We start from the raw sequence: 26,244 nt of genomic DNA on the forward strand, positions 1-26,244 counted from the left end.
TGTGTGTGTGTGTGTGTGTGTGTGTGTGTGTGTGTGTGTGTGTGTGTGTGCGGCGGCGTGTGGGCACCCCTGTGTATGTCGTCTGTGCATGGCTGTATGTCTACCTGTGGCTGTGGCTAGTGGGAGGATGGAGGGGATGGCCGGCTGATGGGATCCTGCCTGTTCGGCCTACCCTGGTTGCTGCCTGTGAGACGGGTTGCATTTCCTGTCCTTTCCCCGGTGCATGCTCAGGAGAACGGCAAGGTGAGCTGAGGTGGGATGACAGAGAGGGTCTCCCAGACAGCCATCAGCCTGTCACCTCCCGGAGGGGATAGTAAATCCTGTTGCTTAAAAATTCAGCGACGGTGAGTGATCTTTATGGCAGTGGTTCTCAACCAGGGGTCTGGGGCCCCCTGGGGGGCCGCGAGCAGGTTTCAGGGGTTGCCCAGTTGTTGTGGCCCAGGTGGGCCGTGGGGCTTTTATAGCATGTTGGGGGCAGGGAACTCAAAAAGAACAAGGTTGGGAACCCCGGCTTTCCGGGCCAGATAAATACAGAGCCAGGGACTCTTGGGGAGCACCAACAGCCTGCTCTGTGCTACAGAACGTTAGCGGGGCTGAACGCCAACGGCCAAGTTCGCTGGTGCCCTGGATTTTTCTAAGTTTGCACTGGCTGCTGAACCCAGGGCTGAAATTCCCACCAGACCCAAAGTTCACGTCTCAAGAGTGGAGAGGTTAGAAGGAGCCTTGGACCATTTCCCCAGCACCAGATATCGCTTAGCAGCCAACTATTGCTTCACACCTTTGGGCTGGTCTACACTACGCAGGTCGACATAAGGCAGCTTATGTCCACCTAATTATGTCAGTGTCTACACTCCAGCTGTCCTCCCACCGATGTAAGTGCCCCACTGCACCAACATCATAACTCCACTTCCAGGAGAGGCGTAAGGCTTATGTCCCTGTAGCTAGGGCAACACAGGGTCTGTGTAGACACAGCTATTGGCTGTCTCGTCAATTTCAAGGCAGGAGCCCTGAAATTGACAGGAAAGCGGGGCAGCTACAGCCCAGCTGTCCCCAGCTCCTGACTGGGAACTGGGGGAGAATGGACCCTGCTCCCAGCTGTGGGGAGACGCCCCAGCACCTTCAGACCTGCTCCCAGGTGGAGTCGTGAAACTGACAAGGCTGCTCGGCTGCCGGCGGAGAACGGGCAGGGGAAAGGCCCTGGGCAGGGAACGGGAAGCAGTGGGGGTGGGGGCAGCCCGCCAGGAGCCAATGGGCAGCCAGGCTCTTGGCAGGGAGTAGCCAATGGAGCTGAAAATCCAGGCTCTCACCTCCCCCACACTGCCCTTCTCAGATTGGTGGATTCGCTCCTGGTGAGGACGTGCACCACTGACTCCTGCAGGGTAGCGTGAACATGCATCACCACAGTCATTACCTATAGTAGGTCGACGCACATTTCTAATGTAGACATAGCTTGTGTGTGTGTGTCGCACTGGTGTAAGGTCTGAGCGGGGCAGCCCTTGAGGCAGAAGGTTTCGCTTTATCCTACCAACAGACGCAGCAAGCCAAGCGCACACACACGTGCACACACACACACACAAACACACACACACCATGCCTTGGTTGCATGGCTCAGTCAGCCCTGGGTCTCCCTGCTGAGTGTAATAACCAAGGGCCACAAGAAATACAATCTATACTGGCGGGTTTTACATTATAGATACATGGCCACTGGGGCTTGGAATGAGAACCAGGAAACTCATCTCACGAAAGGCGCAACATGTGAAGTTGTTGGTTGCTCTATTTAAAAAAACATTGCAAAACCTGAAGAGGTTCTGAAGTGGTTTCCCTTTTGCAGGATTCAAAACCACAGGCGTGTTTTTCGTGACATTTTTTCATCATAAAGGTCAAAACTGTTACTAAAAAAGAAACCAGTTGTTGAAATGTCTTGTTTACCAAAAACACGGGATTTTTTGGCAAGCGAAAAATGTCACTATCACTTCTGAGAATGGTGTAGATAAAAATGTTGATAAAATTGTGCTGGGCAGGGGAGGGAACCCAAATTTAGAAAGTCAGCAGTTTTTCTAGACTTTTTTTTTTTTTTTTAGAAAAAAAGGCCGTTTTTTCCAAAACAAAAACCCTTTGCATCCTAAAAATTTCAGCTCTAATCCCATGGTACCCATTTTTTTTATTACTGACCCAGGCTGGATGGGAACAAGAAACACTGCATATCCCATTCCCATTCACCAGTTCTAGCCAACTGGTGTATTGTCACCAGTTCACTGTTACCATGAGCAGGAGAGCTGCTACACAGAGATTATACTGCAGTGAACTGGTTAATGTTTATATGCTCTGTTGCCCCCTATTGGATGGCATCAGAAAGACGCAGCTGTGTGTCATGAGCCCTATAGTGCTTATAGAGATTCTCATGTGGGTCAAGCGGCAGAAGCCAGTGCTTGTGGAGCAGAAGCTGAAATTCTATCCCTGCTGTGACCATAAAGTGCCTAGTGACGTCCTAGGTGTCCAGGGATTTGTTAAAAGATGGTGTAGATACAGCAGTACATTAGATAGAGTCTGCTGAGAGACACATCTGGTGTAGAGAGAACAGGAAGACCAGAGCTGCTTAGATACATATTGTAGATAGATGGCTGAGAAAGGGATAGATGCTGTTGACTGATCGAGATAAGACATGCAGAGGAAGGGAGGCATTAGTGAGAGTGTGAAGCCGATAAATACTGCAGCCAGGAGGGGGAGGGTTGTGGGGGGGAGACTGGGGCCCGGTGGAGAGGTGGCAGATAAACAGGCCTGTTGTGGGGAGCAGAGTCGAGTCTGCTGAGAGCTTCTCCTTCCACTGCTGAAATCAGCCCCCTTTGATTGATTCGCTCTCCCCGAGTGCTTGAATGGTTCCTGTGTATAATGACTGGAGGCCCCTCTCCACAGCCCAGCTGGGTGCCAGCACATGGCATCAGAAGCTAGAGGGCTGTTTAGCGCTCCGTGATGGCCAATTGGGGACGGGGCCAGGGACGCATCCTAGCACAGCTGACCTGGCTGCCAGGATCCTGGGGGTTCATCGCCCATCGGCGTGCTAAATACTCTGACACACAGGGAGCTGTTCTGATTCCTTCCAGCAGAGAGCAGTGGTTACACTCATCCCAGCAGCATTATACCCATTTACAAACAGGTCAAATGAGGCGCAGAGAGGGGAATGGGACTTGCGTGCCGGACCTAGGACTAGAACCCAGGAGAGCAGAGTCCCAGAGCCCCGCGCTATCGCCTAGACACCCATTCACAGCTGTACCTGACAGCTGTCGAAGAGAGATTCTGTCTGAAGATGTTGAGCAGGGAAGCTACAATAACTCCACTTAACTGTCTGAAGTTGTATATTCAGAACCCTCAATCGCCATTGCCCTCTGGGTTGGGAATCCAGGAAACGTCAAACTTCAGGGAGTTTGAAAGCCACATTTTGACAGCTTGACTCCACCTCTAAACGTTGGGGTACTCAGCCAGGCTTGCCAGGAAGCAGATGGTCCCAAACTAACCCCTCCCCCCCCCCCGCCATGAATTCGTGGGAAGTTGGATCTGACTCTGAACTTGGTGGTTTGGACCATCTCTCCCAGGGATGGCAGGCGATTGTGTAGCAGTCACGAGGGGCTTTGGCAGAGCTGTGGGATTGGCAAGGACTAGACTAGCTGCAGGGGGATTAACCCATCACAGGGCCTTAGCCAAACGTGCAGTTCTGGGCTCTGACCTTCTAAACAGAGATTCTCAACCGGGGGGCACACCCCCTGTGGGGGCATGTTGGACTTTCGGGGGGGTTGTGAGCATTCTGATGGCTCAGACTGGGGGGGTCGTGACAGGGGGGTGGCTGGGCCAAATTTCAGTGAGCGGCATTGAGACCTGGCACATGGGGTCACAGCGCCACTCAGGTTTGGCCCAGCCACACTGACAACCCTCCCCCCCCCCCACACACACACACAAACACAAACACACAAACACACACAAATCTGGATCCAAGGCATTTTGGTGACCCCCACAAATCTGGGCCCCAGGCATGTGCCTAACTTGCTGACATGTTAATCTGGCCCTGGGGGTGGTGCCGGTGAGGAGTGAGGGGCACCAGCAGAGCTGTGTGGGTGCCCAGGACTGGCAGAGCAGAGATCTGGCCCATGTTACCTCCATCAGTCGCGTTTCTCCACAACACCCCGATGATTGATCACTGTCCTTAGTAACCTTATGCACGAACACCCAGCCCAGTACCCCCCCAGCCCTGTATCAGGGGACAGTCATGGGCTGCCAGTCTGGTGCTAACTCCTTGACCTGCATTCATGTCCTCAGGCCCCATCAGCGTCTCCAGAGGGTAACAAGAAAGAACAGGTGTGTCTGCCATTTTCCAGCCTAGTTACCATCTCCACAAGGTCAGTGAATCAAAGTCCTTGGGTGGCATTTTCGGCTCTTGTTACCATCCTCGGATTCTTACGCCAATTGATTTGTTCAGCTGCCGTTTTCTCTTCTTGTTAAAATCCTTGTCACAACGGAAAGGGGGGGGTGCAATGGGGCGGCGGCGGGGGGGGGGGGGGGGAGCTGGGCACATCCAGGGGCATTAGAAGGGAGAGACAGGCCCAAAGGGGGCAGGGAGAAAACTAGCCCCCCTAAAGACACAGGCCTGGGATGAAGAGAGAAACACCATGAGGAGGGGTCTTGGACAGAGCCAGGGGAGAATTTCTGTAGATTTCAGAAGCAGAGAAGGCTGAACCAGTTTGGATAAACTCAGAACTGAGCCCCCCCGAACCTTTGTCCCAAACCCACACACACCCCTGCCACGTCACCTCCCTCCAACCAACCTGCCCCTCAGCCTCTGCCCAAAACTCAGACTGATACCCCTCCCCAGGAGCCTTCGCCCCAGGCCAAACCTTTAGGGAAGAGCGCCCCCTGCTGCGTCCCCAGCGCCAGTCTCTGGAGCACCCACAAGCAGTGCAGAGGTGCAAGAACCTGCTCCCCTGCATGGGTGCATGGCCACCTTCTGTGCAAGTTGATTCTTCCGACTGCCTTCAAACCCAGTCCTGCGTAGACCGTCCAGCGAGGCCAGCCCCAAGGTAGCAAACAGGCCATTGACTGGCAGGGCTCTCGTCTGCGAGGAAGGGACGGGCTCCCTTGGCCAGTTGGAGATGGTGAAGGACACTGATGGTTCCACAATGGCCTTGAGACTGGAGACAAAGGGTGGGTGGAGCCAGGGGTATCTGTGGTTGATTGAAGGTGGCTCCACTCACCCTTTGTCCCCAGTCACGGGGTCCTGTTGGACCCATCGCTGGGCACTGGGGCAAGCAGACTCCTGCCTGCCCTGGTTTGAGGCTGGGGTGAGAGTGGGGGCAGATCTGGAAGGTGTGCTGAGGTTATAGTCGCCTTGTGTTCTAACTCCCGTCACAGGTGGGACTGCACCACCATCAACTCCAGGTACTGACATACAGGTGGACGTGGCCGGTCCTAGATCTGAAATCATTTGTGGTTAGGGATGGAGGAATGTCCTCGGCGGGGGGCATATCCTTCAACGCCAATAGCCAGAGGCTGCCGAAGCTATTAGAGGAACTCGGCTGTCAGGATCTAATGATCACTTCCAAAACTTGGCACTCACGAGCTGTTCCAGGCCTTGCTCTGGATGCCTTGGGGCTGTCCCCAGAGAGAGCACCGGTCAGAGCTGTGATATTGCTTCCCCTAAGGGCCTGACGCCAGTTCTCCTGACAAGACTGATCCCTTGGCAGATACTCTGGTGATGGGCAAGGCTGGGCAGGAGATGGTTTTCCCGTCCTGGGAGATTTTCCCGCCCCGAATCCGGAGAAAAAGTCAAAATCTAGAAAATTTTTGCGACCTGACAAATTGAAAAAACGTCAGTTCAGTCCAGTCCGAATGGTTCATTTGGATTTTGACTTTTTTAAACCTTTTTTTTTTTCAGTCTAAATTTACTAAAATTTCAAAGCGTAAAGTCGCTTTGACTCAAAAATCCCGCAACTTTTTGTACTGAAAATGTCAAAAGGGGCCGTTTCAATGAGTTAAAACCTTTTTTTTTTTTTTTAATGTTTCAAGTCGGGAGATCCGTGTAAGCTGACCCTCTTTCAGGAACGGGGCAGCCAGACCCCTATCCCCACCACCCCCCATATTATACAGACCTGATCGCTCCCCCCAAAAAAGCTTGGCAGAGGGGGCGCCCGTGAGTTCAAACAATGTCACTCACATCTCTCTCTGGGGGTAGCCTTCCCCATAGGACCCCGGGATGTGTTCCACACAGATCAGCCCATTTCCTGCTGCAAAGAGCTCCCAGCTGTCTGGAGACGTCCCTCTGTCTCGGCATCCTCCCCACTGCGATCTCAGGACCAGACACTGAGCCCCTGGCCGGTGGCCCTTACACCATCGGTGCCATGCAGTGGAATAACATTCAAGGGGGAACCAACGTCCTGGTGTAACTGCTGGGAAATGTGGGGGTTAGTCGGTGCCCTCGTTGGATTAACGCGCACGTCACCTGAGCCTGCCTTGCCGTCACCCCCTCTCCCATTAGCGCCACCGTTCCGGCGGGTGCTGGTCTGTTCCAAGGGAGCCAGTCACCCAGCATGGAATCATAGGACGGGAAGGGGCCTCGAGAGGTCAGCTGCTCCAGCCCCCTGCACTCCTGGCGGGACTCGGTATTATCTAGACCAGCCCTGGCAGGTGTTTGTCCAACCTGCTCTGAAAAAATCTCCAATGATGGAGATTGTCCTTATTGTCCTTAACTCTGCTGGCCATAGATAACCTGAGGGCCGAGGTAGCAAGAAGCATTTTTCAAATGCGTCACGTTGAATGGGGTGGTCTCTGGCCAGAGGCTCCTAGCTGAGCCCATCCCCCCTTCCCCAGGCGGCATGTGTGCGCACATACGCATGTACACACACACACGTACACACACACATGTACATACATACACACACAGATGTACACACACACGCATGTACACACACCCATACACACACACACACACACGAGTACATACTCCTGCATGTGCCGATGCACACATATGAACATGAGCACCCAGGCCCATGTACTCAGGTGTGCACACGCACACGTGGGCATACACGCACACAGGCCCACGGCGTGACCTGCAGCGTGTGAGTGGGCAGCACCCATCGAGCGGAAGGGGCAGCCATCGCTGGCTCACGGCCCAGTGAGTCGGGGTCGCGAGCGGTCTCTGGCCCCAATTTCCCCAGCTCGAACGGGCTTCTGGCCCGAGACAGAGCAGGTCGCTCAGCTCCCAGCGAACTCTACCATGTCTGCCTTGCCCCCCACGGGCTCCTGCAGTCAGTGACATTGGGTGACAGCTGCATGGCTAAACATAGCTGCCAGGGGCTTTCCATAGCCACTTAGCGTCCCTGCCGCTCCCTCTCCTGCCCACGCCACGCGGCAGCTCGGGGAGGCCAGCCAGGCCGGCATCCCGCAAAGGAGCGTGCCGACGACCTAGTGTGAAATCTCGCAGCAAGTACGGAGATCTAAGGAGTCTTGCGCACAGGCCAAGAGCTAGAAGGCACCATGCTCCGGTGGGTGCCTGCTCCTCGCACCAGCTCCCTGGCTCCTATGCCCTCCCGTTGCACCGCCTCTGCCAATAGATAATTGCCTATTACACAACCAGCAAAGCGGGCAGCATTCCAATTGGCGCGAGCCCCTCCCCAGGGCAACCTGCCAGTGCTCCCGTTCCCCAGCACGCCTCTCCCCTGCCTTGAATATTCTGCTCACAGGTAATGAGGAGAAGCAAAGAGGGTTTAAATACAAAGCTGCTTATAAACCAGAGGTGGAGGGATGGAGTTTCTCCCCCATCAGCAGCCTGCTAGATTCCCCTGCATTCAAATTCCCGCCGCAGCTGCCGCTAAAATAGCACATTTCAGTGAAGGGCGTCGGATGGACAGCCTGGGAGAGTCACAGCCTCTGTTGATCATTACTGGACGCAGCCGAGGCGGTGTGCTTCACGCCTATCCCAGAGCGCCCACCTGAAAGAGCCGCCCGGGGCCCCAGGCCCGCCTTGACCTCTCTGCTGGGCCTGGCGAGGCGGGTTGGTTCGTGCCAGCGGGGGAGGTGGTTTTAGTGAGATGGGGTAACAGTGTCCAAGGCGCCTAAGCCCTGTTTCAAACAGGACTGAGCTAGGCTGCTAACTTCCAGTCCTTAACTCTCGTTGGTTTCAATGGAACTTAGGCACCTAAAGACCTTTGCGGTTCTGGGCCTTAGGGCCAGGTTGTTAGAAGTCATCAGGAGCCTAAAGCTACAGCCAGGAGCCAGAAATCAATGGGAGCTGGGTGCTTGGGGGGTTTTGAAAATCCCACTGGGGCGAGGGAGCCCCACACTGGGCTGTCCCGTAGCTGGTGCGTAGGGTGCTCCCCGGAGAGGGGGAAGAGGCTGCTTCAAAACCTTTCTCCCGCTCAGGTGGAGGGGGGCTGGGAACCGGGGGCTACAGGCAGTAGGGTGCTCTTCCTCCTCTGAGCACACTTACTGCAGGCACGTTGGTGCGTTGTTCTGGGGCTTTGGCGTCTGGTCTCCAGGCGTGGGGCTGCAGGGCACAGGCTCAGAGGCAGAAACATAGGCGCTAAGGGAACGTTAACTGCAAAACTGGAGGCACCGAGTGGGTTTAGGTGCCTACAGGGATCTTGGGGGCAGCTGAGCAGGGCTTTTGTGGAGCCCAGTGGGGGGCCTGATTCTGGGATTTAGGCCCTTAACGTGGCAGTTAGGTGCATAAGGCGCTTTGTGACTCTTGCTCAAGATGCATCTCTGCAGCTTTAGGTACCTAAGTCCCTTGAAACGCTGGGCCTAAGTCCCTTTTGAAAATGGGCTCCTAACTCTGATAGGTGCTTTTGAGAACGCTACCCACACCCACGTGTCCTCTGGGACCTGGCCCGAGGCAGCGCCTCTCCCCACAGCTCGTTCCATGCTGAGGGAAAACAGCTGCAATCATCGGAGTGACTGAAGCGTTAGGGTGGGATTCTGCTCCCAGTTGCGCCGGTGTAAACGCAGCGCAGCCTCATTGATTCAAGTGGGCTCTTCGCAGCTGCGGGGCTGCGGGCAGCCGCTGCCACTTCATTAGCTAAATAGCAGCCGTTGGCTACCGAGGCATGTTTGACGAGCTTTGCAGCGATGCGTGTGTGTGTCCCGGGTACAAGATTTTTTTAATGTGTCTTCTGCACAGTCTTGAATCCACAGCACTCCTGGGTCTTAAACCCCCCTCACCACCCACTAACATATTAACCCTTAGGGTACTGGAGGTTGTTATGATGTGCTGGGAGAGAGGCAGATTAGACAGATAGTGGGCTCACTTGGATCCCTGGCCCAAAGCTGCCTTTTGAGGTTCAAGTGACCCCCGAAGGCTGAGTCACACAACACAAGCTCTCCCGCTGCACCAGCACCATGGGTTGACGCCAGCTTTGCCCCATACCGGAGAGCTCGGGGGTGCTCTGGGAACCTTGAGCTGGACCTGGGCTGAGGTTGGCGCTCATAGCGCAACCTGTACGCGCGCATGTCTCCCGGGAGCGGGGGGGGTCCCAGTGAACACCCCCCCAGCTACCAGCGTCATCAAACTCTCCGCGCTCTGCTTGGCCTCGCCTGCCTCGCGGTGTCTCATTTTCGACCCAAACGCCTGTTTCCGAATAGCAGCCGTGTTAGTCTGTATCCGCAAAAAGAACAGGAGTACTTGTGGCACCTTAGAGACTAACACATTTATTTGAGCATAAGCTTTCGTGGGCTACAGCCCACTTCATCGGATGCATGCAGTGGAAAATACAGTAGGAAGATCTGTACATATACACAGAGAATATGAAACAATGGGTGTTACCATACACACGCTAACGAGAGTGATGAGCTATTACCAGCGGGAGAGAAAAAAAAAACCTTTTTGTAGTGGTAATCAAAAAGGCCCATTTCCAGCAGTTGACAAGAAGGTGTGAGTAACCGTAGTGGGGGAAAATAAACATGGGGAAATCGGCTTACTTTGTGTAATGACCCATCCACTCCCAGGCTTTATTCAAGCCTAATTTAATGGTGTCCAATTTGCAAATTAATTCCAATTCAGCAGTCTCTCGTTGGAGGTTTTTTGTTGTAATATTGCGACTTTGAGGTCTGTAATCGAGTGACCGGGGAGATTGAAGTGTTCTCCGACTGGTTTTTGAATGTTATAATTCTTGACGTCTCTGTGGCTCATTAGACCAGATCCAGCCCTGGTGAAACTCTGCTGTAGTCAGCGAAGCTAGGCCTGGTCCCTGGTGCCATCAGATAACCACGGTGATGGTACCACGGTGGCCAGGAGTAGGCCCGGCTGCGCGATGTGGCAGATCCCAGCTATTTATCGAATGGAGCGGCCCACAGCTCCGGCACACAGAAACGGGGACGGCTCGTTAATGGGCTGTCAGCTGGAGCGGCGAGAGCCAGTTAACGAAGGAGGGCCTGGTAATAAGAAATGACTGAAAGAGACAAGAGGAGTAAGCCAGGCAGACAGGCTCATAAGCCAGATGTCAGCAGAGAAAGGAGTGACTGGATCTGTCAGGGCTCCCAGGAGAGGAGGGTGGAGAAGGACAGGCTGCACTAGGCTGGAGACTCGGGTTGTGCTCCCCGCTGCTCCAGGTGCCACGGCTTTTGGGAGAACCCCTGGCTGGGGAGGGAGGGTATAACGTGAACCCTGCGATGGCTTGTTCGAGTCTCTGGCAAGCACATACGCTCAGCCTGCCCTCGCGTGCATTGTTGGTGTTTAGTTCGATTTTCACAGCTCTGAGCTGTCAGGTACATTGACCCTACCAATAAATTGATTGGAAACTACTTTGATGAGTAGCAGCCATCTGGGACAGGGGCTGTCTATTTGCTCTGTGTTTGTACAGCACCTTGCACTATGGTATAAAATATCATAGCAGATCATTAATTCTGCACCAATGTAAAATTAGGCTCATCACACTATTACCTCTGCCAAGCACTCAGGGGAGCTTTGCCTGTGTCCAGAAGGTTCACAAACTCCAGCTCTGGTGACCTGGCCAACAAGGGAATAGCCAGTGACCACTAAACTCATTATATGAATGGAGGGGGAAGCATGGCCTAGTGGATAGTGAAGGACACGGCCGACTGCTGAGTTACGGGCCTGCCCCGGCCAGCGTATCCTTTGGCAAGTCACTCCAGCTTTCTTCACCTCACTTCCCCAGGCTGTAAAATGGGGCTAATAACACCTGCCTAGTGTGAAGTCTAATTAGAGTGTGTAAAGCATTGTGAGATAGACAGATGGACGCTGGCAGAGAAAGGGCAAAGGATCTGGAAGCAAGGCAGGGGAAAGACTGCAAGAAAAAAATGGGTCGGGGTGGGGGGGTTGGGGAGGATGCAGGGGAGTGCAGAGAAAAATTAAGTTGATAGAAAAATTCTAATCCCTGCAAAACGGGGACAGTTTCATCAGTTGGAGGACAAATGGAGGAGGCTAAGGCCCATGCATTATAATTCAGGGTCAGAGGTCGGCAGTAATCTATAATCTACAAAGAATGAATTGTACAATCTGCAGACTTCCTAATCCAAACGCTGACAGGGACGCCTCTGATCCGCGCTGTGTGAACAGCCTGTGCGTGCTGTGTCTTGCAGGATGTCACACACACACCCATCACAATGGGAGTGCTGTGGGACCAAGGTGGGGCAGGAGGGCAGAGCCATTCAGTGCACCAGTCACACCACTTACAATTTACACACACACAACGTTTGCTCCCTCTGTGTCAGGATAATCACAGGACACGTCTACACTATGGGTGCTGAACAGCACAGATACGGAGCTGTAGCAGTGCTCCTGTTGCACCATAGTGTAGACACTTCTTACAGTGATGGAAGGTTTTTTCCCCCCCAGCATTAGATAATCCACTTCTCTGATTAGCAGTAGCTAGATTGACAGCGTCTACACCAGGGGTTCGCCCAGCATAGCGACACCGCTCCGGAGATGTGAATTTTGACCCCTGAGCACCGTAGCTATGTTGACCGAGCTGTTAAGTTTGGACCAGGCCACAGACCCAAATGTGTGCATCTGAAAACACCGAAGCTACTGTACGCACAGAAGTTGCGTCAATTTAACTGACGGTGTGATGTTAACTCAGCATGGGGACTCTTTGTGTGTGGGCACCGTCACATGGGTTTAAACCTGGCTTGCACCAGTTTAAGCTTCCCCTTCTGAAACGAACTTCGGGTAAAATTGATATAAGAAGGTCCACACTCAAAGTTACACTGGTTTAACTGAATTGGTTTAACAGCAAAGCTTTTGCTAAACCAGTGCCACCTGTGTGTAGACGAGGCCTTGTTCCAAAGGGGATTTTGAGAACAAGGGCTTGAAGGCTGCTGGGCCTCTGAGAACCATGACTTGGGACACACGCCTTTAAGGGCCAGACTCAGTTACCTGAATCACTCCGTTATCCAGCCCTGCCACAGGCCGCATGGTCTGAATTAGGAATCAGTGCGGGCAGGTGGTCCTGAGTGCTAATCCTGCCTCTGTCGGGTGACCTTTCGCAAGTCACTTTGCCTCCCCGTGCCTCAGTTTCCCCGTCTTCAAAATAGTAGTGACATTTCACAGCGGGTTGTAAGGCTTATTTAATTCATGTGTGCATAGCGCTTTGAATTCATCAAGTGCTAAGTATTATTATTGATACTGTGGCGAGGGGAGCATTAGAAGCCCTTGAGCGAAAGGTGCTAACGCAGAGTGAAGTGTTGTTAAAGAACAACAGCGTGCAAAGCTGTCAGTCAGCCGGACCTGGAGCTTCGCAGGACCTTGTTAGCATCTCATGGGTTCAGTCGGTTAACACGGCTTCTGTCTTTCTCTTCCAGGTGCATGGGAGAATGGTAGTGCGACCATAAGATCATGCTCTACACAATGACATGTTGGCTTCCAGTCCTGGGCCTCCATTGGATTCTTCTGAGCACAGCCCCCGTGGAGGCCTGCCCGGCTCGCTGCGAGTGCGCTCCTCAGATCAAGTCGGTGGTGTGCCATCGCAAACGCCTCACCTCCATCCCCGAGGGGATCCCCACCGAGACCAAGGTTCTGGAGCTCAGCAAGAACCGGATCCGCTGCCTGAACCCGGGGGACCTGTCCCCTTACCCTTTGCTGGAGGAACTCGATTTAAGCGAGAACATCATCGTCAGTGTGGAGCCCGGAGCCTTCAGCAACCTGTTTCACCTTCAGATCTTGCGGCTCCGAGGCAACCAACTCAAGCTGATCCCTTCTGGAGTCTTCACCAAGCTGACCAATCTCACCCTCCTGGACATCAGCGAGAACAAAATAGTCATCCTGCTGGACTACACGTTCCAGGACCTGAGGAACCTGAAGAACCTGGAGGTGGGAGACAACGACTTGGTGTACATCTCCCAACGGGCTTTCTCTGGCCTCCTAGGCCTGGAGCAGCTGACCATAGAGAAATGCAACCTGACGGCCATCTCGGCCGAATCCCTTTCCTACCTCCAAAACCTGGAGGTCCTGCGGCTCCGACACCTCAGCATCTCCGCGGTGGAAGATGGGAACTTCAAGAAGCTCTACAATCTCCTGCAGCTGGAGATCGACAACTGGCCGCTGCTGGAGGACATCTCGCCCACCGGCTTCCAGGGCCTAAACCTCACGTCACTCTCCATCACCTACACCAACATCACGGCAGTGCCCACGGCCGCCTTGAGGAACCTGGTGTACCTCATGTACCTGAACTTGTCTTATAACCCCATCAGCACTGTGCCCAAGGGCTCCTTCAAGGACCTCCTCAGGCTGCGAGAGCTCCACATGGTGGGTGCCTTCCTGGTCTCCGTGGAGCCTCAAGCGTTCTCTGGCTTGAGGCAAATCCGCCTCCTCAACCTCTCCAACAATTTCCTCTCCACCCTGGAGGAGAGCACCTTCCATTCAGTGAACACGCTGGAGACGCTGCGCGTGGACAGGAACCCGCTGGCCTGCGACTGCCGCCTCCTCTGGATTCTACAGCGCCGCAAGACGCTCAACTTCGACGGGCAGCAGCCCATGTGCTCCTCACCCCCTGAGATCCAGGGCAACGCCCTGCGTGACTTCCCGGACTCCATACTCTTTGAGTACTTCACCTGCCAAAAGCCCAAAATCAGGGACCGAAAGTTGCAGCACATAACAGCCCGTGAAGGGCAGTCTGTCTCCTTCCTTTGCCGTGCAGACGGAGAGCCCGTTCCTGCCATCATTTGGGTCTCCCCTCAGCACAGGATGATCACCACCAAGAGCACTGGGCGAGCCACCGTCTTGCCCGGGGGCACATTGGAAATCCGCTTTGCCCAGGTCCAAGACAGTGGCACCTACATTTGCATCGCTAGCAATGCCGGAGGCAATGACACCTACTTTGCCACCTTGACAGTCAAGGGGCATCCCGTGGATGGCTCCCTTTATGCAAACCGGACCTTGTACCTCAGCGAGTTCAACGACACCTTCCACAACAACACGCAAGTCTTCTTAAAGTTTACACTGGACCTCAAGACCATCCTGGTCTCCACAGCCATGGGCTGCATCACCTTCCTTGGGGTCGTGCTCTTCTGCTTCCTGCTCCTCTTTGTGTGGAGCCGGGGGCGGGGACAGCACAAAAACAACTTCACCGTGGAATACTCCTTCCGCAAAGTGGATGGCCCCACCACCACCGCCGGGCAGGGCAGCGCCAGGAAGTTCAACATGAAGATGATCTGAGCGGCTCCAGGAGGAGGCTGGTTCCTAGTCCACTGCCTGCCGCCAAATGGGGCCCTCCAAGGGCCGGGCAGGGGGTCAGAGCATCCTTCCTTTGTTTTCCAAGTGAGCACTTCGTCTCGTCAGGTGGCTGCGCTCCCCTGAGGGTCGAGGCAGTAAAACTCGCGGCGGAACCTGGCTGGGACGTTGGCTCGATTCGACCACAAGGGCTTGGAAGCGACTGGGAGGAGCGAGCAGTTTTCCTCATTGGTCTTGCCACACAACTGAATTGAGCAGAAGCATCACTGGAAACGGCCCCAGGTGCCTCCCAGCGGCTTATTCTCATTTCTGAGCACACCCCACCTTCTTGGAGCTGTGAGACCCCCCCACGCCCAGGTCCCAGAGGGCAAGCGCGGGCCAAGGAGGCATGCACAGCCCTTGTGGGTCTGGGCCTCGCAATGGAGCTAACTTTCTTTTGTATCAACTATGCATTTTCCAGACCATGAGCAAGCAGCGTCTGGGCCCGGAGAACCAGCTTCCTTTTTTAAGAGACGATGTGGAACCCTTTCTCGGTTGTGGTCTATGGTTCGTATTTAATTTGTTGGGAGGTGTTTTTTTTAATGAATTTCCAACAGAAGTCTTCCTGTGCGACAAAGGACTCCCGCAGAGCAGAGCGAGGGCAGCTCCCAGCTGCCCCGGCACGCGCACCAACCGGCCTGGGCGGCTCGATCCAACGCTCGATCCAACGCTGTGCCTGGGACGAGTTCTCAGCATTCGGAAGAAGGGGAAACCTCTGAAGCTTGCAAAGCCCGGCGCCCGGGGAGGGATCGTCCTGCACAAGCAATAATAACCCAACCCGACAGTCCCTTCCGGCCATACGGGTCTGTGCAGGCACGAATGCCACCCCATTGGCGCTGAGCGGTATTTCACCAAAGCACGCTGGCGTTCGAAGCCAGAGACCAGGCTGCGGGTTGTGGCGGCAGAAGAAACGGGAAGCGCAGTCCCTGTGAGTTATGGCCAGGCCTCCGAAGGCTCGGAGCCTAGCTAGCTGGCTCGCGTGTATGCGTCTCTCCCGGGCTACATAGGGCTCTCGTGTGCATTCGCACAGGCTACCTGCTTTTAGGCTGGGCCTGGCAGCAAATTCTGCCATGTTGGCAGGAGGCTGGGAGCTCTTCCGGGGGAGAGCCCATCCCTACATCTCGAGAGGCGCGGACAAAATCTCCACGGTAAAAAATGACACCATATGGACTGTGTCTCTCGCTGCTGCTGGCCTCTCTGGTCTGTTCCAGCCCTGCTCCTCCCCCAGGCCCCACCCCCACCCCACCTCTTCCCTCGAGGCCACGCCCTATTCCCGCCCCTGCTCCGCCCCCCTCTCCTGAGGCCCCACCCCCACCCCACCTCTTTCCTCGAGGCCCCGCCCTCGCCCTGCCTCTTCCCACCCCTGGCTCCGCCTCCTCCCCTGAGGCCCCACCCTCACTCCACCACTTCCTGCCCACTCTCCACCCACCCCAAGCCCCTCCCCAAGCCACCAAACAGCTGTTCGGTGACGGCCACATGGTGGAAAAGCTGTTGGGCAGTGGCACCCTCCAACAGCTGTGACTGGTGGGTGCTGAGCACCCATTATTTTTTTCCATGGGTGCTCCAGTTCCGGAGCACCCACAGAGTCGGCACCTGCCTGGGGAGAAGGAGGAGTCCCCCATTCCTGTTCTCAGGGGAGCTGCTCCCAGAGGACAGCGGGGTGGAGTGGGCACACAGTGGGGCGGGGTGATGAGGAGTCGCTCTGTTCCCCTGTGGGAATGGAGGGTCCCTGTCCCCTGAGCCTGTTGGGGGTAGAGGCCCCGTCACCCATCCTGGATGAAAGGGGGAATGTTTTATCTGGCCATGCATCTAACTGCCCAGCCAATTGTGCGGTTACCCAGTTTGCATCTATTACTATGGCAACTGTGTGTACAAATTAGGTGTGCGCTTGTGCGTGCCCTAATGGGCATGCACAAATGCACGGGCAGTTTGGAGCCCCTGACTCTCTGAGAGGGCACCCCCATATCAAAAGGGGCCGCCACTAGTGGAAAAAGAGACGTCCTGACCTGTGCAGAGAGACAGCGAATGAGCCAAACGCATTGAAACAGAGAGTCCGACCCATGCCGCAAGAGAGAGCGCCCGAGCTATGCAATCATAGCCCGAGCCATGTGAAGAAAGGGTCACCCCAAAACCAGCTGGTCTTTTATCCCAGCGAGCTCCATTTAACCCACCAGCCGTCTGGTCCTTTGGCTTGCAAGCTCTGCAGGGCCTTCAGAGACCAGCGAGGCAGTGGAAAAACAACGCCAGATGTTCGTGTGCCTGTAGGGCTGTAACAAGGTTGGAAAATAAACAGCTATTTAAACAATAGCATAACAAAGGCACGCGCCCCACACAGACACACAACCCACAGAGAAACCCCCGTTAAGCTCAGCGGGGGGGGAGGCAAGTGACTAGCCCAGGTGGGCGTGAACTGGATTCGGGGTTTGCCCAGGATCTGTGGGTGTTTAACAGTCCCACAGAGCGATGCTAAGGAGTGCCGGGACAGGCCCGGAGCTGCACCTCTTCCCCACTGAAGGCCATGTCTAAAGGGACGGCGTTTCTTTACAGCGCGGCTGGCTCCGCAAGCCCGGTTCGTCGGGAAGGTGCCACTTCTGGCTCATGGCCTTTTAGTACCCCTGCCCCTGGCTGTTTATTGTCACACAGAGCTGGCTGGATATCAGTCACTGGCCACATTACTCATCCCACAATGTACCCAGCAAAATCATTCTGCTGGCTGGCTCTACTATTAGTCATTTGGAAGGAAGTGTTGCCTAGTGGTTAGAACAGCGTGGGCGCCCCAGCGCCACTGTCTGACCCCAGGGCAAGCCATGTCCCCGCTCTTGTGCCTCATTTTACTCATATGTAATAATCCCTGCTTAGTAATACTAATTTGGCCCTTACGGAGCAGCTCGTAGGGTGCTGTGTGAACCTTAATTCATGAGTTAATGTTTGCAAAGCTCTTTGAGCTCCATGGAGGAAAGGCCCAAAATAAGAGCAATTATAAATCACATACTGGTTAGTATGTGCAGGCACAGCACTGTCCTCTACTGGATGGAATCAGAACTGCTCCACTGAGTGTCATAGGCCCTATACTGCTAATGGAGATTTGCATTTAGCTTCAGTGGCAGGAGCAGCTGGGGTCTATCTCTGCTGCAGTCTGAAGTCTTAAGTAGAGCTGTGCAAATAATGGATTTGTGGGTTTTTTGGTTCATTGGCAGTTCTGAATTGAGGGGGGGGGGTTAATTTCAACTCAAACCAAAAGCAAAATTTTCAAAAATTTCACCAAATCAAAAAGGCAAAAAACATGTTTTGGGTCAAAACAAAACATTTCATTTCGACTGTGCAAGGGTTTTTGTGTTTGGTTTTTTTTTTACTTTTTAATCCATTTTAAGGCAGTTTTCAAACAAAGTGTCATTTTGAACTGAAAAGGTTTAACCTTTTGACTGTCGCTGAATTTTTCCCCCCAACACAATCTAACTACGTGCTTTGGTGTGGCCAAATCGGCATTCCACACACACACACACACACACACACACACACACGAAAAAAAATGTTTTGGCTGAAAAGTTTCCTTCAGTGCTAATCTTAAGTAGCCCCAACATGCAGCATCAGGAGACGTATTTATCCGCTCTGATGGTTTTATCCCCATTGGAAGTCCCAGGCCTCCTCGGTCTGTGGTATCATTTTCCCCCCCAGCAACTGACGGTGATTGCCACAGACAGAACAGCCTCACTTCACATGGGGCATGAGCAGCGGGAGCAGGCGGCAAAGGTCCGGAATGCGTGCAGGGCTGGTGCAAGGACGTTTCGTGCCGTAGGCGAAACTTCCACCTTGCGCCTCCCCCCACCAGCCCTGCGGCAGCTCCCCCTCCCCCCCCCCCCCCCGGGGCCCCCCCCCCCCTCTGCCCTGAGGTGGCCCCCCCCCCAGCCCCTCCCCCCCCCCGGGGAGCCGTGCAGCAGCTCCCCACCCCAGCTCACCTCTCCTCCCCGAGCACGCCGCCCCCACTCTAATTCTCCTCCCCTCCCAGGTTTGCGGTGCCAAACAGCTGATTGGCGCTGGGAGGCAGGAGACGTGGAGCGGTGACCGCGCACTCAGGGAGGGGGCATAGGAACGCTGTAAAAAAAAATTGGGGGCACCGCTTTTTGGTGCCCCCAAATCTTGGCGCCCTAGGCAACCGGTAGCCCCGGCCCTGAATGCATGCCAAGAACGTGAAGAACAAGGAAGGGGAGGAGGATATAGAGCTGATGGGCCTGGTCATGCCGCTTTGAAGTCAACAGCACCCCAGGCATCAGAGGAAGCAGGACTGGGCCCAGAATCCCATAAGTCATCTGTGCAATATTCGTCAGTTTCACTTTGCAGAGTTCATGCAGATTTTGTCTTTGATTCCCATCCAGAGAGAATCCACCACGCAGCGCAGCCAATGGTTGCTCCCTCCCATGCTCACTGAGGGAAGAGGGGATGGAGGACTGGGGCCCACCTCTTCATTTGTTTTGAAATCATGTCATTTCCACTTTTTTTTTTTTTTTTGAAAAAATGGAAGAATAAAGACGTCAAATCTTTTAGAGCAAATTTGCAAAGCTGGGTGCTCCCCACTGAGGCAGCTACACCCCCCGAGCCAGGGGCTGTGCATGGCACTGGGGAATCTCCGCTCCCTCTGTTGCTGCAGGTGCAGCACTACAACTCATCTGGCCCATTACATGTGCATTGCACTATGCAGACCTTGCACTATCGTTTTCACAAGCATGGGCCCGTGCAAACCATTCCTAAGGGCAGCAGGAGTCACCGTGAACGGGACTGGGGGGTCAGGCGCCCTGGGTTGTTGGTGGGTGACCTTGGTGAACGCGTGTCCCCTTTGTATATGTGTGTCAGTTCTGCCTCTGGGACCCAGGGATCATGCCCCGTATCTGGGAGAAGCAGAACTGCTTGCATGTTTGGGACTGAATTTTGTAATGGCTGTTGGAGAAAACCAAAGATCGTGGCTTGTCTGTGCATCGCGGGCACAATAACAGGACAACAGGTCTCCTCGGGCCATCGCCTCCGCCCAGGAGTTGAAGTGCGGAGTGGTGTTATCAGTACATTCAGCCCCATGAATGGCTCCTGGAGGAGGTATTAACAAAGCCCATGATAAATTGTAGGCATAAATATACATGCAAATAAACACACATGCGTGGCATACAGATACCAGCCCCTGTGCGCGTGCCCGCTCCTATCCCAGCTGCTCTGTATCAAGGACCTCAGGAAACTCTATCCTTCCCCCCCGCCCCCCATCACGGACTTGCTCTGCCAGCGTTCCCACGAGAGATGTTGGTTTCTTGGCTCCCCTGGTGGATTAAAACAGGTCTCGGATGCTGAGGCACCCCCAGGAAGGGGACTGGGAGGCCTGACGCCTCTCCCCTGGGGCAGGTGGGCGGCTTTTTGGGGGGCCCCCCTTTATTTTCATGGGTTTTTTCCCTCTCCCCTTCCTCTTAAGCCCTTATGTGTTCACTCTGGGTGCTGCGTCCCCTCAGGCAGCGGCAGCAGGACTAGGCCGTGCCATACACGCCTGCCCGGCAGCAGCTACCCCAGCGGCAAGGCCTGGGCATGGGAAGGCGGCCCTCCAAACTGACTCCGCCCCTCCCACCCAGACCGGAGTAGGTCAGGGCGGGCAGCAGACCCCGGCCCTGCGTGCCCAGGGGCACAGGGACCCTGCCTGGATGTGATTTTGTGAATGCGTTCTAGGCACAAGAGGTTTGACAATTTAATCCTAAAAGACCATAGAGACACAGGGCCAAATTCCTTCCTGGATGAAATCCACTGGCCTCAGTGAAGTTACAGCCGGGATGAATCTGCCTATTAACATAGCCCACGCAGAGGCTATTATGGAACCCGAAAGGGTCACAACAGAGATTGAGGTCAAACCAAAGACTGGTTCATCGGAGACACTGAAAGCAGAGATGGACAAGACCTAACTAGGTCATCTAGTCTATCTCTTGCACCCTGTGGGCGTCTCCTCTCCAGCGCTTTGGTCAACCCCAGTTCAAACGACCCAAGCAATGTGGTTTCTGTCCCCTGCCTGGGGAGCCTGTGTGTTCCCTGTGTCCCGTTCCACCCTGCCTCTCCCCGTGCTGCCCCAGGGGCGAGGAAGGTCAGGAAGGGGAAACCAGCCCTGAAGAGCGCCCACAAGCGGCTGGAAAGGCAGCCATCACTAGGACCTGGAAAGAGATGGGAATATGGGGGATTGCTCCGCGATCCAGCAGCTGCTCTCTGGGACCACGTCCTTCCCCAGTGCCTGCAGTCCTCGGAGGATGGGACATCAGCGTCAGACCCTCCCAAAGGCAAGCGGGATCCACCTTCAGACTGTCCCGAATGACTTACCCCTTTAGAAATTAAATATTCCACCTCGGTATGTGATGCTTTGTCATCGTCCCTCTCTGGGGCTTGCCCTGACACCAGGGGCGAGCCCGCGTCTCTGCTGAGTCCATATGGCCTGCAGCCGGTTAGCAAAGAGGCGACCCGCAGAGCTGGGCAGAGGGGGAGGGGGACTTTCTTCAGCTGCCAGCACAGTGGCATGGATCTGGTCAGGGGGATCATCCCCAGTTACAACCAGCAGCCCCCACCCTCCACGTAGCCACATCACCCCCTACTCAGCCGCTGCCTGCAGGCACCCGGGATGCTGGGGCACCCGTTTGAGAGGCTCCGTGGCCCAGCCTGGATTCAGAAGCCAGAAGTGTGGGGCAGGGAGGGAATTCCCTCCCAGGGATGGGGCTGGGACTGACTGGCAGAAGACATGAATGAGCTGGCCGTGCCATGCAGCTGCGTGGGTCACATATGCCCCAGGCTACCACAGCGAGTGGGAGCCACTCAATCAATCTCCCCCTGGCCACGCCACCTGTTCACACCCGCAGCCCCAATGGCCTCACCACAGGCAGCAGCCCCCAGCTACCAACATGCCCATGTCACAGTGACACGCAGAACAGGGGGGCTGACCCCGCACCCACACTGAATTGGGGGCAGCGCCCAAACATTGCGGCTCGAGTCCCTCTCTGCAAGGGTCTAATGAGAACGCCCCATCCAAGCTGTGACATTCAGCTCCTACCCCACAGCTGCCCGCCTCCCCTCTGATGTCAATGCGGCTTTCTTTCCTTGGCCCCTTAGTCTGGTCAGCACTATTCAGCCCCTGCTGAAGATGCCAACGTGCCTGCCCTTGGACTGCCAGCTGCTGGGAGCCACCTGCAAGCTTTTCCTCCCCACCTAGCCCACCACTGCTCCCGCCTCCAGCCCACGGCCCCTTGGCACGCTCACCTGACCCCACCCCAGAGAGCTATGCATGCCATGTTGTGTCAGGAGCCCCAGTGGCGTCGTCCGCGCAGCTAGCGAGTCCATGTTCAGCGTCTGGGGCTTTTAGGGGAGGGGATGAAAACCTAAGAGCTGGGAAGCCCCGGGTGGTTCCTATGGAAAGCCTTGTCCGCACGGAACATGCACCGTTTTCTATGTAACAAGCATGTGAAATATACCTGAGAAAAGCAACGCCTCCCGTGTCGTTTTTCCCTCCCCCTCTGCGGAGCGATGCATGAGAAAAGGCAGAATCGAGGGCTAACGGCCTGTAAATGGGGGGCAGCCGCACCCGGCCAGCCCCTGAGCACCCCAGCACTTGCGGCTGTAAAGATCCAGAGGGTTTGGTTTTAAGCCCATTTCTGGGGAAGCGGCTCCCAAGGCAGTCAGTCACACCAGCATGAATCTGAGTCTGGGCCTCTCTCGCTCTGGCTATCAGGAGTCGTTCCTCTGCACTCCATGGACTTGCTCCAATCTAGAGCTGGCATAAGTGAGGGGAATGGGTATGTCTACACTCAGGGTCTGACTCAGATTTGTGCCGGAGCCCCTTTTCCGTCCACACACAAATCAGTCTGACTCAGGTCAGCAAGCTAGAGGGGTGCTTCGGAGCCCAAGTCCCCCTCTGACTTGGGTCCAAGCCCTGTCACTCTGCAGTGTGGACGTAACTCACGTTGCAGCCCCGAGTCAGAAGGGCTGGGTAGTACCATATGGACCAGTTAGCACAGCTGTAAGACCTGGGTCCAGCGATTGTAAGCCCCGGTTCACAATGCAGTGTGAGCTTGGAAACACTGAGACCACAAGCCCAGGTCCCACAGAGCTGGGCTTAGAGTGCAGTGTAGACATACTCTGACTCCAGCGGAGTGACTCCAGATTGACACCGTCCCGGCTGACAGCAGGACCTGCACCCCTGACAGGGCCCAGATCCCTGAGTTCAATGGGACTTTGAGGACCTGGGCCTAGCATCCTAACTGGTTACCGGCACACGGCCAAGCATTTCCCCATTGGGTCACATGCGTTTGTGACGGGTCTGGGGACAGGGCTTGCTCTGCATTGGCTCTCCCCAGAACCAGGAGATGGTCTCGGGGAGCACCTCACAGATCAGCATCTGCACTGCAAGCAGCACCCCCCGGGACATGTGAGGATCCAGAGGGACTCGGAGACAGTGGTCTCTGCACAGCAGGACGGAAGCACGGTGGTAGGGGTGAGACACTTGTTCTGCCGCTGCCCTTGCTCTGTGGATACACGGGGGCCATCGTGCTCCCGGGCTCTCTGTCTGCCACCTCGTGTGATCCAGATCATCCCGTCTGAACTGCCCGGCCTAGTATCCAATTATTCAGCTGCTGCGGTCTCAGCTGCTAAACATTACTGCAAACAAGAGACAGCCCAAACTCTCTTGGTTATTATTATGTGCACCGCGGTAGCATCTAGGAGCCCCAGGCATGACCCAGGAGCCCACTGTGCTAGGCGCTGTACGAACACAGACGAAGATGGTCCCTGCCCCAGACAGATTCCAATCTCAGTCAATCTCTTGATTTAAATCCATTGCTAGCTGGAAACAAACAAATAATGAAGCATGAGAACGTCATTAGTCAGCGACACAGAGCTTAAGAAAGAGTTAACAGGCCCACTTTATAGTAAAGTGGCACCTATACATAGTTTGCTAATATTCCTGGTGGATTAATAAATTGCTATCAATTACGAGGTAATTGTGCGTGTCAGGTTTTTTAAATACTTAAGAGATGATGCTAAAACAACCCGTGGAAGGTAATAAATTGCATAGTCAGAACTAAAACATGATGAATGCACAGGTTGACAAATTGCTACCACTGTTCATCTCTTATTAATAGAGTATTTATAAATATACCCGTAATATTCAGCTAAGATGGCACCTAGTTACCTCTCCTGCTTGCAAGGAAATCAGGAGGTTAATAAAGGGGTCACACACACCCCATCCTCCCCCGGGCGCTCCAGGACCAACTTGCTGCTGTCTCCTTTGTACATTTACCCCTTTTTCCAGCCCGGCAGCTGTACTCTGTTTCTGTCCCTGATCAGGCCGCATCTGGTCCAAGCACTGAGCGGCAGCCTGAGCCCGTCTCTTTGGGAGCAGATCTCCCTCTTCTGGTAGCAGATCAGAGTTAGGAACCGTCTGACAAGTTCCACCTTGAAGAGGAAGTGGCAGGACAGGATCTGTTTGTCCGTGCGGGGTTCGTGGGCCGGGAGTTCGGGGGTTGTTTCCCATCAAACCCGCTTAACGGTAGTGAAGTGAAAACTCCTTGATACTTGACACTGCATGTCACTGCATGGCTACTGCGACAGGCCATCCTGCTGTAGCCGGGCCATGACACATGCTTTGGGGCGCCCTGTCTTCCTGCGCTCTATGGGAGCACCCCACCCTGCTGCCCCCGCTCCAAGGCAACGTGGCAGAGGGCACGTTGTCTGCAGTATGTTGCAGCCACCAATCCATCAGTGCGAGCTGCTCTGTAGAACCTTTCCCTAAGTGACTGAAGACACAGTCGCCAAGTTGGATGGTCACCCGCATGGTGTCCAGCGCTCCCAGCTCAATGTCTCTGCCTAAACAAGGGCGAGATCCACAGGTGAGCGAGCCGGGAGCTTTGGGATCTCGTCGGCCCCCTGAGTGCACACTGTCCCCTCCTGAGTGCTCCCTAGTTCTTGGATAGCACCAGATTGTAACAGGAAAGCACGGGTGGGTCTCCTCTGGAAAGTGATTGGGTCAAAATGGCCCTTTTTAACTCCCCAGCTCTGCCCCTGCCAGATCTATTGACGTCGGTAACCAAACCTTCGTTCACAGTAGTGACACATGAGCCAGAGAAAGCCCGGCGCGGCTGTCACGTCCCAGAGGGACTCTGCCGGGCTGGCAGTTAGAGAAAACATCCGCCTCTTTGCGCTCCCTCCATGGTCCAATTGTGCCAGTCTACCGGTCCCGAGCTGCCAGAGGAGATAAGGGCAGATGCTGTTGATGAATCTCTCTGTAGGCAGCACCCTGCTGTGGCCTTGACCCCATGTGGTGGCCGTAGGTTTCCCATTGAGCCCATTTCAGTTCCCTCTGCCTATAGGAACTTTTCTTTTCCATTTCACTTCGAGGGACTCATCCAGCTCCTTGAGTTTCACTCTGGATTTCAAGTTCTAACCCCCCCAAACCTCAATGCAAAATTCAGCTGGAAATGTATAGGTTCATAGAATCTCAGGGTTGGACGGGACCTCAGGAGGTGTCTAGTCCAACCCCCTGCTCAAAGCAGGACCAACACCAACTAAATCATCCCAGCCAGGGCTTTGTCAAGCCTGACCTTAAAAACCTCTAAGGAAGGAGATTCCACCACCTCCCTAGGGAACCCATTCAAGGGCTTCACCACCCGCCTAGTGAAAAAGTTTTTCCTAATAGTCAACCTAAACCTCCCCAACTGGTTTTGCCCAGTGCTTAATTTGTGCTGAGCCCCGGCACCTCTGGGCCTGGCCATTCAGAGCCCCAGTTCAAAGCTCTCTAGCTTTGGGGTGCTGGGCATGGGCAATTTTTTTACATTCATAACTGATGCAGCAAGCCCAGAGGCGCCGGGGCTCTGAACATCCAGGCCCAGAGGAGCTGGACTATGAACTGCCAGGCCCAGAGGCGCTGGGGCTCTGAACTGCCAGGCCCAGAGATGCCGGGCTACGAACTGCCAGGCCAGAAGTGCCAGGGCTATGAACTGCCAAGCCCAGAGGTGCCGGGGCTACGAACGGCCAGGCCCAGAGGCGCCGGGGCTCTGAACCGCCAGGCCCAGAGGCGCCGGGGCCATGAACCGCCAGGCCCAGAGGTGCCGGGTCCATGAACCGCCAGGCCCAGGGGCTCCTCTCCCCTCCGCTGCATATCATGGAGCTGGAGGTTTGCTCCTCTCAGAGACACAGACGCGGGTCTCTGCTCAGGGCCAGGAATTACAGCGTGGAAATAGCTCCAATTTTTATGGTTCCATCCAAATCTCCCAGCTCACGTTCCCAACCAAAGCTCTGGAGGGTCACTGATACAGCGCCTGCCCTGTGGAGCTCTCACAGCGCTGAACAAAGGCAGGTCAGTGCCATTATCACTGCTAGACAAATGGGGAAACTGAGGCACGGAAAGGCAAAGTGACTTGACCAAAGTCACACGGCGAGTTATTGGCACAGAAGAGAACCCAAGAGTCCAATTGCCCAGCCCCTGTTCTCACCACTAGATCGCCCTGTCTCTGCTACACATACACCTGGTCAGTTACCCAACCATA

The 26,244-nt window shown here is 54.9% G+C and overlaps 1 protein-coding gene across 2 annotated transcripts in view; it reads left to right on the plus strand.

The window, feature by feature from the left end:
• LINGO3 (leucine rich repeat and Ig domain containing 3) overlaps positions 1–17,030 on the plus strand; it is a 116,791-nt gene extending 99,761 nt beyond the window's left edge. The window contains exons 3-4 of one of the 2 annotated variants that reach the window (XM_034755447.1): positions 4,309–4,388; positions 12,799–17,030. In XM_034755447.1, the coding sequence (XP_034611338.1) occupies positions 12,833–14,650 (1,818 nt within the window). In that variant the 5' untranslated portion in view covers positions 4,309–4,388; positions 12,799–12,832 and the 3' untranslated portion in view covers positions 14,651–17,030. The remainder of the gene's footprint in view (positions 1–4,308; positions 4,389–12,798) is intronic. The other variant, XM_034755448.1, reaches the window with a different exon arrangement.
• The last annotated feature ends 9,214 nt before the right edge of the window (positions 17,031–26,244 follow it).

This window comes from Trachemys scripta, chromosome 22 (genome assembly GCF_013100865.1).
Source record: "Trachemys scripta elegans isolate TJP31775 chromosome 22, CAS_Tse_1.0, whole genome shotgun sequence".
Taxonomy (NCBI): Eukaryota; Metazoa; Chordata; order Testudines; family Emydidae; genus Trachemys; species Trachemys scripta.